Source organism: Paramisgurnus dabryanus, chromosome 10 (assembly GCF_030506205.2).
Source record: "Paramisgurnus dabryanus chromosome 10, PD_genome_1.1, whole genome shotgun sequence".
In the NCBI taxonomy this organism is placed as follows: Eukaryota; Metazoa; Chordata; class Actinopteri; order Cypriniformes; family Cobitidae; genus Paramisgurnus; species Paramisgurnus dabryanus.
This window is the reverse complement of record NC_133346.1, coordinates 3,478,711-3,490,412: the sequence shown is the minus strand read 5'-3', so window position 1 is coordinate 3,490,412 and position 11,702 is coordinate 3,478,711. Positions and strand designations below refer to the sequence as shown.

The 11,702-nt window shown below is 41.3% G+C and overlaps 1 protein-coding gene across 8 annotated transcripts in view; it reads right to left on the bottom strand.

Moving 5' to 3' along the window:
* Positions 1-11,702, bottom strand: part of pitpnm2 (phosphatidylinositol transfer protein, membrane-associated 2) — a 70,637-nt gene that overhangs the window by 3,827 nt on the left and 55,108 nt on the right. For 3 of the 8 annotated variants that reach the window (XM_065262599.2, XM_065262615.2, XM_065262607.2), the window contains exons 13-25: positions 10,380-10,603; positions 10,054-10,232; positions 9,798-9,968; positions 9,329-9,454; positions 7,190-7,354; positions 6,777-6,947; positions 1,962-2,110; positions 1,755-1,871; positions 1,557-1,673; positions 975-1,123; positions 740-889; positions 477-660; positions 77-205 (exon numbers count right to left, since the gene is read on the bottom strand). In XM_065262599.2, the coding sequence (XP_065118671.1) occupies positions 77-205; positions 477-660; positions 740-889; positions 975-1,123; positions 1,557-1,673; positions 1,755-1,871; positions 1,962-2,110; positions 6,777-6,947; positions 7,190-7,354; positions 9,329-9,454; positions 9,798-9,968; positions 10,054-10,232; positions 10,380-10,603 (2,031 nt within the window). The remainder of the gene's footprint in view (positions 1-76; positions 206-476; positions 661-739; positions 890-974; positions 1,124-1,556; positions 1,674-1,754; positions 1,872-1,961; positions 2,111-6,776; positions 6,948-7,189; positions 7,355-9,328; positions 9,455-9,797; positions 9,969-10,053; positions 10,233-10,379; positions 10,604-11,702) is intronic. The other 5 variants (XM_065262623.2, XM_065262631.2, XM_065262647.2 and 2 more) reach the window with 3 other exon arrangements.

Genomic DNA, 11,702 nt, shown 5'->3' with positions numbered 1-11,702 from the left:
TGTGAAAAGGATAGAGAGGTCAAAAAGAATCGATAAATGTCACAAAAAAAGAAGTATCAGTCTGTGTGATGGATACCTGACACTGATTTTGCATTTTCTTTGTTGGTCTCCCCACGATGTAGATCTGTGATGGAGGAAGACCCAGTGACGTGTACACGGAGATGTCCTTGGTGGAGCCATAGGCTGCAAAGATCTTCATATGCGCCTATAAAAGAAGTAAAATAATCATTTTAATCCAAAGTGATCGCAAAGCTTATTTTATGGTGTAGTTTCTAAATATGCATCCATGCAAGCCTATTGTATTAAAATAAAAAATTGTGCCAATCGGCAGCCGGATACATAGCCTCCCCCCCAATAAAATCTTTAGAAAGAAAGTCTTTATCGCGGCAGTTGAGTGGTTCTTTGAACTGGAGGCGGAACTTCACATCACCAGAGCGGCCATATTGAGGGTTGGACTGTCCTGCCTTCTCACTCACCTCAGTAATAAGGACCTTCAAAAAGTTGGCTTTGTGTCGAAGTGGGTCATGCACCAGGCCGTCGCAAAATGACACGATTCCGTGAGGGAAGTTGTGCTGGGAAAGCCAAGCCACCACGCGCTGCTTCTGCATGTCCGGCCGACCCGTCACGTACACGATTAGGTAGCCCAGATCCTGCCAGTGTCTGTCAATAAAAACTAAGTATTGAAAACAGCAAGCGGGACAAGAACAAAAAAGGAGAAATCAAGAAGTCAAGACCCCACCTGACCACATCAACAGCTCCCGCCCGGACCTTAGGGTCGCTGCCCATGATGGAAACGCTAGCGGCGAAAGAGCCGTCGATACTGAAAACGACAAATTCGGTGCCGCGCGGCAGAACGGTCAGGTAGCTGTCGGCAGATGTGTGGTCACCCCTATGGACACAGAGCTTAATGGTTAATAACACAACAACCTACAGGTATGTGCACAGATATTACATAGTGGTTGTATGTACTGTACCTGACCACCATTTTGACCGGATAGACTCCAATTCCCAGTTTCTTATTATCGGGAATCACATAGGAGATTCGGCCGCTGCTATTGGTCACTTCGGTGTCAAAGAACACCCACTCACCGGATGGAGGTTGAGTCATAATATGAATGTCAACCTAGATCACCAAATGAATATGATAAAAAATTGTTTACGCAACACTATATATTGAAAAGACATGTAAAGGCAAACACGATGTTCTGATGCAGAGATATAGGCTTCTTTTTATCGGTTGCTAGGGAGTAAATTGGCATATTTTACACACCAGGGGTACAATGTACACCCCAATGTGAGGTATGAGAGCCTACCACCCTCTTCAAATGTTGTAACCCACATGTTTCTACAAAATCTAAGAGCGGAGCTACGACCTGTCAAAATTTAGTGCAATGTTAAGTCTATGGGATTTTTCGGGTGCTTTTTCGCTTCCCTTTCGGAAATCCTGCACCTGATCGATCGATTTGAACCATCTTTTATGAGTCTCCGACAAAAAAAAGTACCACTAATAATAAATGAAATTAGGGTTTATATACAGTAGGGGCATTCATACAAACCTTCTCTCCGGTTAGCGTGACCATATCCAGTGGGCCGTACATGAAACGCCCCGTGACCACCTGAGGTCCGTCATCCGCAAACACAGCATCATTCACGCGATGGTTCGCTGTAACATTCTTTAAAACACAAAGTCATAAAATTAGATCAACATTTATAAAATAACGTTGAGCAAGAGATTTTGAAGGTTTGAGTCTCACCCTGATCTTCACGTGGGTTCTTTTTCTCGTCCATTTCTCCCGTGGTTTGGACGGAGTGAATTCGGATACTTCCTTCCCATCGAGTTCCAAGATACTTGAGTTCTCGTGTCTCATGACCTAAGAAAACATAGTTTTCAGATTTATTTGTTTAAGATTTTCATAGCTGACTTACGTTTAATAAAACGTAACATAGGTGGTTATCTTCACCTGTCTGAGCAGGAAAGACACAACATCGGTTGATTCCCAATAGGAGGCGTGGAAGAGATGAGGTAGAGCCACGGTAGGGAATGCAGTTAGGGCATCAGGGCAATAGAGGGCAAAATCAATTCTTTTCGTTCCCCACCAACGTGCTGCGACTGTAGGGAGAAAACGCACGAGATCAAGCACACCTGTTGGAGTGACAGATTTCAATCCCATCAAACATTTCAGCTGCTGGTTGTAGGACAGGGTTAGGATTATCTTCAGGGGGTTAAGAGGAAAAACAGGAACAAATAGTCTTGTTTTGTGCATTGGGTTACGGGAAACTGTAGTGTACATCTCTCATCTACTTTTTCCCATGATCCAATGCAAAGATACTGAAGAACACAACCCTCATTTTGTTATGGTTTTGCGTTTATGAACCAAATGGTATCTGGTTCTCTAGAAGTAGGATTAATAAATGAAAATGTTACTATTGAAATGCAAACACAATAATAAACACATCTTTACAATGCATTTATGAAATCATCAGCTCAAACGTCCAGGAGACAGCGAATCTCTGCAACGGACCAAGATTGCCTTGTCACAATGAAAGCCAAGTGGCTCAAACGTGTGGAGAACTTTCTGTATTTGGTTCGGCCCGAGGTCGGGCAGCGTTCACACCGCAGACAGCCGCTCCGAAACCACCTGTTTAGAGCTGTCTCGGAGCAGCCAGAGTGCGGCTGTTGTGTTCACACTGACCCCAACGAACCATACTCGGACCGACGCGTCATTTGGGCCGACCTAAACAGTGCATGTGTGAAAGCACCCTTAGACTCAAGATCGACCCAACCCAGTGGCAACTGTAATGTAAACGGCACCGACATCTGCCGCACCGCACACACCAGACAGACAAAAAGAAACATCGGTGGCCTTGCAACCAATTTGGCCCACTGCTCCATTTTTTTAATTTGTTATTTGACCAAGGTATTCTCTAAAATGTGCATTCAAAATTGATTGACAGGTCTGTCTCAACGAAAATTAACCTACACACGATGTTTCAAGCGCTCGAAGTTCTTCATGAGTCTGTTCAGCAAAAACACATTCATTTTAAGTTACCCGAGACCCGATGCAGCTAGTATTATTCCCGACCCGTGTCCAAGGCACATGTGAATGTTTAGACACGAACTAGAGCCCTGCGCGGGACTGTTTTTTTAAACCCGCACCCGCCCGCTCCCGCTGAATTTCTGACCAGGACCGCCCGCGCCCGCAGCCTGCGTCTTCCACTCCCGCCCGCACCCGCAATGTTTGTGTCCAGTCCCGCCCACTCCCGCGGATTTTCTCTTGAGAGCTTGTGAGAATGTTTTGTGTATACAAATGATCAGACTAATTATTAGTTCTTCTAACATCCAAAATAACATTAAACATGATTGCATTTAAATAAGATAAAGTAATACTAAACCAAGCACCAAAAGTGACAAAAACATTGTTTTTTATTATGAAACATTAACAGTTTTAACAAAACCACAACTAGCGGCACCTCGTTTTTTAAACGTGCTGCATAATACAGACACGCACCAAATGATTAACTACTAAACAAACAACAGTTAAAAAACTGTTTAAGTAAATAAGCCCTATGAAATAACTTTAACTTATTAAAAAACACATAGAACTTAGAAGATATGCTTATTATGCTAGATATAATTTAAACAAATTAAATACAAAACGAAATAAATAATAAATTAAATGCCTCAAGAAGAACTCACATTAGGCTATTTTACAGTTAGCTTAACTGTATTGCAAAAGAAAATAAATAATTCTTAAAAAAGAAAACTTACTACTTCCTATTTAACAACAAGTGCATTTGAGAATTGGGACTTTGGTCTTGCATTGCTTGCTTACATATTACTGTGAAGAAAAAGTATGTTACTGACTGACTGCGGTCTCAGACTTGTGCGTCTTTCTTCCAAGATCCGCCCACACACACTGAATGCCCTCTCTGACAGAGCACTCGAAGCGGGAATACTCAAAATAAAACGTGCAAATTTTGAGAGGACAGGAAAGCGCTCTTTGTTAAGTTTCCACCACTGAAGCACATTCTCTGGATCTGGTTTGTCTGGGAGTCGGGTGCCAAGATATTCTGCTATTTCAGCATCGATGAGCTTTGGTGCTGAAATGTAGGATGCACTGTCTTCCCAGTCTGCAAATCGGTCTGAGAAGCTTTGCTTTTTGGCTGGTGGTGGTTCATCCTGTGCTGTTGACAGGACCTGGTCAAACTTCATCTTTTGGATCATGTCTTTTGCACCTTTGAATTAAATAGTAAAAAGCAATTCATTCCTATTAAAATTAGTTTTGTTTGTCCTATACTCTTATTCATTTACCTTTTAAAGATTTTTATTTATTATCATTAATTTCTTTATGTTTCTTGACTTTATTCAACTTTTATTAAAAAATTCTGATTTTTAAAGCATGTTTTCGTAGAAAGTCTTATGTGAATAATCTATTATCCATATATTTAATTCAAGTTTATTTTATAGCAATTTTCACAATTGTTTAGCTACATTAATTACTGAAAGATATATATTAATATACAAGTTTTGTTCTTTTCCCATATACATTTAGACTTTAATTTCGCTTTATATGTCTACAAACAAATTAAATAACATAATTTTCAAAACAATATAGCCAATTCTAACTCTTCTTTCATATAACAAACCTTTAATCACGTCGTCTCTTGCGTCTGGGCACAACATCCGTAGCAATCGCATTTTGGGAGTCAGGAACGTTGCAATTCTGTAGATCATGTGGAGGGGGTTTGCTGATGTGTCACTAGTTCCCATCAGTTCTTCAAGACGGGAGGCACACACCCTGGCAACTGCTTGACAGTGTTCAATTAGTCTGACGGACCATGGCAGCGCAAGAGGTGCGCTTGGAGAGGAGTTTTCGGACTCTATGTCGTTAGTAGCCTCTTTAAATAACTTGAGAAACGCAACAACTGTTTTCAAACTGTTTTCATTTATCTGTGCAATTTTGTCATAATGGTTATTGGCCATCAACAATGTGGATATTTCATCATGTTGTTGCAGTATAGAATCTAGCATATCATAATTTGAATTCCACCTGGTCTCAATGGATTGTTTGAGGGATGTCTTCAAGCTGTTTTGCAGTCCTGAATGTTTGAAATATTTTACCAGTTTTTTTGCACTGGTCAACAATTCAGATAGCTCAGGTGTCTTGGCCAACACGTTTGGGGCAAATGCGCTGGACAGAATGACGTTCAGTATATGAGCATTGCAGTTCAGCCGGGTGTACCCACGCAGGGCAGCAACTATGTTGGCTCCGCGATCAGTCACAAACACAACACGGCCAACAAGCAGTGTTGTGTCTATTCCAAATGCACGAAGTTTCTGGAACAGCAAGTTTCTAATGTTCTCACCGGTTTTTGAAACGCCGTTTTCGAATGGAGCCGCAAACAATACCCTCGAAACAAGTACAAAATCATTGTTTGTGTAATGAATGGTGCTGGATATGAATGAAGTTTTATGATAGTCCTCCGTCCATATATCTGTTGTAATGGCACATCCGTGCGTCTCAATGATGGACTTTATCTCCGTTGCCACTGACGACTGCAGAGCTTGTGCTTTTTGCTCAATATGTCGAGACACAGTGGTTGGATGTGGCAGAGCATCTCTCACATCAACACGAACCCGCTCGGGTCGTACCTCTGGTTTTCGGAACTAAGTGGACCTGTGAAGACCTCGATGTAACTACAGAAGAGTCAACTTTTAAATTGGAAAAATTACGAAACTCTTCGGTTATTTTTTAGTATGGTCTGATATGAACCTCATTCGCGGCGACAGAACTTCAGACTTAAGCTTTGCAACCAGCTCGCGTGTTGTGCAGCTGTATATTTTCATACTCTGTATAAGTAATGCTGCGTTCACACCAGCCGCGGTAGAGGCGTCAAGCGCGAGTGATTTCAATGTTAAGTCAATGTGAAGACGCGTTGACGCGCATCTGGACGTTTTGCAGCGCAAATGAGGCGTTTAGCGTGGCGCGGTAGATGCGATTCCGCCTCATTCACACGTCTAGTTCACGTGAATGGCGAAAATTTTTTACTTTGAATTTTGATTACATGAAGCGAGCGGAGTCGCAGAAGCCCCTTCCATGACCCGAATATCCATGTGAATGTCTCTATGATTAGAATTTCCTGCGCGAATGAAGCGAGTAAACTCAAAATGTTAAAGCGGCAAACTAGACGCGGTAGACTTGAATTTGACGCATCAAAAGGCGGCTGGTGTGAACCCACGGTAAAGGTGTTTCATATGAGGCTTTGATTTGCATTTAAACATTAAATCCACTTAGATACCCAGATATTTATCGTATATCCCCATTCATCACTGAGATATGAATTTCAAGTCCTACTGTATTTGAAGTATTTTTAGTGGATGTGTTAAACATTTTGACTATGGTGGTGTTAAAGTGTTGAAATAAGAAATAAAAAGCTGTTAAGTGGAATCAGGATTGTTAAATTCCCAGAGATTCTCATCCCGGATTTCTAATGAGTAGAAGAACATCACAGAAACATAAAAGCACTGGAAAATGGAAGCAAGAGATGCTTCCAAATGACCATCATCTTCATCATCCAAAACCAGAGCACCAGCACTGAGCTTTTGAGGAAACAGAACAGGAATTCAAAAAACAAGGATATCAGTGCTCGGAAAACCATTGAGAAACAGGTTGAAGATACGGAGGGTTACAGCAGGAAGTAGAATGTCTGGGTTGTGAACAGGAGAGCGGGCAGATCTAGACCTGACGTCTACCGCCGCTCCCCTGGCGATGTACCTTGCTCGATGTCCGGTGGGACACACGGAGACGGAGGGTCAGAGTCAGACAAGGGTGAAGGCTCAAAGCTTAGAGCGATGTTCTGCTCTGTATCATCCAAACAGCTGGGATCCTGACACTCTATTTGCCTATCATGAGCTTTGCGGGATTTAGGGGAGGGGCTTCGGGAACCTATTATATTATAGGGGAGAGCCAATTGGGACAAAAGACTGAGCTTTTTGGAGAGGCAAAAAATTAAGACAACAACCGAAAAGTAAACAGGGACTGGGTCGTACTTTATAACAAATGCAAAATAAACAAGTAATCCATAGATATTAGTTATTTTTTCCATAATCCATTAGTTTTAGTTATGACATTAGTTATTTTAAGCGCAAATAGTTTTATAGTTATTTTTATTTATCTCGTTAACTTACTATTGGCGATGTTGGATGCCGTGTAACTGTCTGCCAATCCGGACACCTGGCTGGCGATGCTGGTCTCGCTGGCTCTCCGGGTCCCGCGGAACGCCGGAGCTGACGCCGGAGACGAAGGATTGGAGTGGTCTGAAAACATGATGCTGTGAGACTGCATGGCGTCCGCTGTGAAAAACAAATTCAACACAATTCACTTAAGAGAAAACAAGCAGCTTCCTGTGTAAAGCAAAGCAGCTCGGGTTTTGGAAAACAGCTCAGATGTTACGTTCCCTTTTGTAGTAGCGCTCTTTGATTTCAAATAATAAAGGATGCACAAAAAGAGAAAGGAAAGGAAATACTGCCCCTGAGACTCCTCTATGGTCTGATCTGAACCATTATGGAGGAATTTAGAGAAGCAATTTGTAGTCCTCAAGGGGCATTATTTACCATCTACACATGCAAGCCCATCAGAAACGCCACGTGTTATTAGTGATGATGCCTGAATCGTAATATTTTATAATCGTTTTATAAAGGTGAAGTGTTTTATTTCTGTCACTCAGTGTTTAAATTCGCCTAATTTTCCCTGTGATGACATTTATCCGAGTGAAACCGGCTTCTCCAATGAAAAAAGGTAGGGCTAGATTTTAATTTGTCCATCAAGATCTGATTGGATCGTTTGAAGTTGGGTCGTGTTGCTAATTGCTAATCGCAGCGATCTTCTCCCAGACCCCGCCCACCTTCCATACCATATGACCGCAAATAAAGAGAGATCGTGTTGAGAAGAGATTTGCGTTTTTGATAAAAGATTAAAATGTTAAATTATTTAATTTAATTATTTAAAAAATAATGAAGCTCACAGATAAGTCATTTGCAAAAAAACACCACAATATTACAAATCAAATTACAGTTTTTAATTTTATTTTCATGGCGACTTTAAATCTGTCCTCATCATATTGCACCCAAAAGAAAATTATATTGTTTAAATAAAATTAAGCTGTTTTATAACTATTACGGTTTTTGCATTGTGACATATTGTCATTAAATGTTATGGAAACACTTTACAATAAAGCCGTATCATTAGTTAATGCATTAGCCAACATAAACTAACAACGAACAACATTTTGGCATTTACTAATTCATTTTTATATCGCAAGTTGTAACTGTTAACATTAGTTTATGGCATTAAACATAACACTAACATTAAAAATAATTAATACACGCATTAACTAATATTAAAAAACATAAATGCACACAAAAACTATATTGTTTATTGTTAGTTCATGTTAGCTATTGCATTTACTAATATTTTCAAATACAACCTTTTTGCAAGGTAGGGCTGGGCAATTTACCGCAATTACCAAGAAACATCGTAAACGTGCATATCGCAAACAATATTTGCAACAAATATGCAATTGAACTTAAATTAATCAAAAAGTAACATACAGTCAAAGTTTTAGGTCGATGCGGATAATATAGTGGCATGTGGATGTTATTTGGGATATTCGTGTGTGAACTGATATTTATTTTTGTTCGTTTACATTGTTAAAAATGTCTGATTAGTTAACAGTTAAACATGGCTGTTGTTCACTTTCAGATGATGTTGTTATGCTTACTTTATCCTGAAATATGAAACATGTTGGTTACGTAATACAAAAAAATATATCTAAATAAATTGTAAAGCGATTTTATGGGGAAAATACCGCACAGCGGAGCAAATATCGCAAAATTAAGCACGCAATCACATACTTTCCATTATATATTGCACAGCCCTACTGTAAAGTATTACCAATATTATTATTTAAAAAAAAGAGATTAAACCATGATATTAATGAGATTTAGGAACAGACAATAAAAATTAAACATGAAAAGTATGTCACAATACAAAACAAACAAAATATAAGGCAAATTTTTGGGATGAAACATAACAAAGATTCACATTATCGCTTGCCGTTCTCTCCCCCTTTAACCAAGACAAGAAAGAAGCTCCACTTCACCTTTACATTTCATTTCACACCGCATTACATCCACAGATTTTAAAACAAGCCCAGATGTCAAAGCAGGTGCACAGACACACATTATATGAGCAGACAGACACGAGGATACGACACAACGAGGGTCATTAATACTGAAAGGTGAAAGAAACCAGGAATGACTACACACACTCGGCTGGGGCCGACCAGTTGAGGACAGGGACAGCGATGGAGGTCTCGCTGAGGCCATCCTGAGAGCGTGGAGCAAAGACGTTGCTCTCCAACAGCAGGTGAGGATTACTCTGGATGGTTTCCACTGCAGGATGAAGGACGTGGAGAAATGAGAGCAGACGGGAAGGGGAGAGAGAGACAGAAACAGAAAATAAAGACACAGAACGGACAGAAATGATACGAACCGACGCACAGAACGGCTGTCGTGAAACATATCACAAACATGTATTTGCATGTAATGATCCTTGAATTACAGGTGATGCGTTTCGAACAACGCCAAAGGACCGCCTGCTCACCTGTCAATCATTGCTCTTAAACATGAAATGACACGTGAAGCCCATCAGATGTTGAGTTCACTTCACTACAATAAAAATTTTGGATGCAAATGTGATCAGGTGTGTGATCACCGAGCATCCCTAGAGTCTCACCCAGCAGGGCCGACTGGCCGTCACCCAAAGGGAAACGCTGGTACCGCGGTACGCTGAGCGGAGGCAACAGGTGGAAACGTTTCTCCAGCAGAGGCTCCAGACGCGAGGCCGAGGGATCCGCGGGGTGAAACAGATTATAAACCTGCTGGCACGCTGGACGGAGGTGAGCCACTGAACAGAGAAACGAGAAAGAAAAGGAAACGTTAAATAAAATAAAAAACTTTTGTGAGTAATGAAGTAGTAAAAGTAAACGTACCATCCAGAGAGGGAACGACGGTCTTTCTCAGAGCAAGGACCAAGCCCAGCGGCGAACCGAAAAGAAAGAAATCAGACACTTCGAAGTCGAATTTTCCCAGAGCTCCGCCTCCCTCCAGCATCGTACTGCTGCTGGACCGGCGCGAACCAGGATCGTTTCGCAAGACGCTGGAGTGCAAACTATATACAAACGGTTTACATTATTACAATATACTTATATCAAGACTCATTTAAGATTAAGGAACCCCTTAATTTGTTTAATGACATACAGTATATTGTGCATGTGACACAACTGTGATTGACTAAAGGGCTCCAATATGATCTTACCTGGACAGAAAGGCCTGGTGTTGTTTAATGGTGTCCAGCTCATAGGTTGAGGAGTCGCTGCGCTTCCGTGGCAGCTGTTTTTTGGGATCATCCGGACCGCTGGAGCGGGGAATGTCTATGTTACTGCGACTGAGGTGCCGGCTGCCCTCCAAAGACAAACCCGAGCCTGAACCCGAGCAGTGTGTGCTGTTAATGACGATACCAGGAGATAAAAGATCGTTGTCCTGTGGAGAGTCAATAAGAAGTTTATTGCTAACTTTTAATAACAGGGAGCTCATTTAATAAATATTAATAAGGGTTTATGATCAGCTGTTCCTCCATTTTGAGTTGACACGGAATTATCTAATGTTTACACGACAAAATGTTGATACGTAAAGGGTGAAGCTGATTGGTTGGTTGTTGTCACATGACCTGCGGTTCTGATGCAGCATTCTAAAACGCTAAAATATTTTTAACTCGCTGCGGCATCGACGCATCTAGAAAAAAAGCATGTCGCACCTTGTGCGTGTCGCAACCTCATTGCACCCGTATCGCTCTGTATTATGCAGGGTTCACACCAGATGCGGTAGAGGCGGCAAGCGCGGGTGATTTACATGTTAAGTCAATTCAAAGACGAGATTAGGCATCCTGTGGCGCGGATGGCGCGTTCTGCGCGAATTGAGTGTTGCCGCGGGAAACGTGCGAGTTGAAAAATCTGAACTTCGCCGGATATCTGCGCCACGTTAACCAGGACCTTGCTGTAGTAGTGAAGTGATTACAGGAAGCGAGCGGAGTCTCAGCGGAGTCGCAGAAGCCCCTCCCATGACGCAAATTTCCACATGAATGTCTCGAATGACTAGAATTTCACGCGGGAATGAAGCAAGTAAACTTAAAAGTTTAAACGTCAAACTACGCGCGAATAGTGAATAGCAAGTGCGCAATTTGAAATATAAAAAAAATTAAAATTAGCATGAAGCAAAGTTAAATCCCACAAGTAATCTAGAGCAAGGAGCGCAATGCTTCGTATCGCTCTTTATTTGAGTGCACTTGCCGTGCGTCTACATTAAAAATAACGTATTTGCATGTGCAAAATACAAAAAATGTGAACCGCCCCTTATGCAGTGTACACACCACAAGCGAATTAATTTTTTTGCGCAAGTAGATTACATACAAAGTCAATGCAAAGACGCGAATAGACACAAATTCGCACTGCCGATGCGAATGACGTGAATTGGGTGCACTATTTGCCTCAAACGCATCTTCAGCGCAAGTTGAAAATAAAAAATAAAATTTGCATGATGCAAAGTTAAATCCCGCAAGTAATCTAGAGCAAGGAATACGATT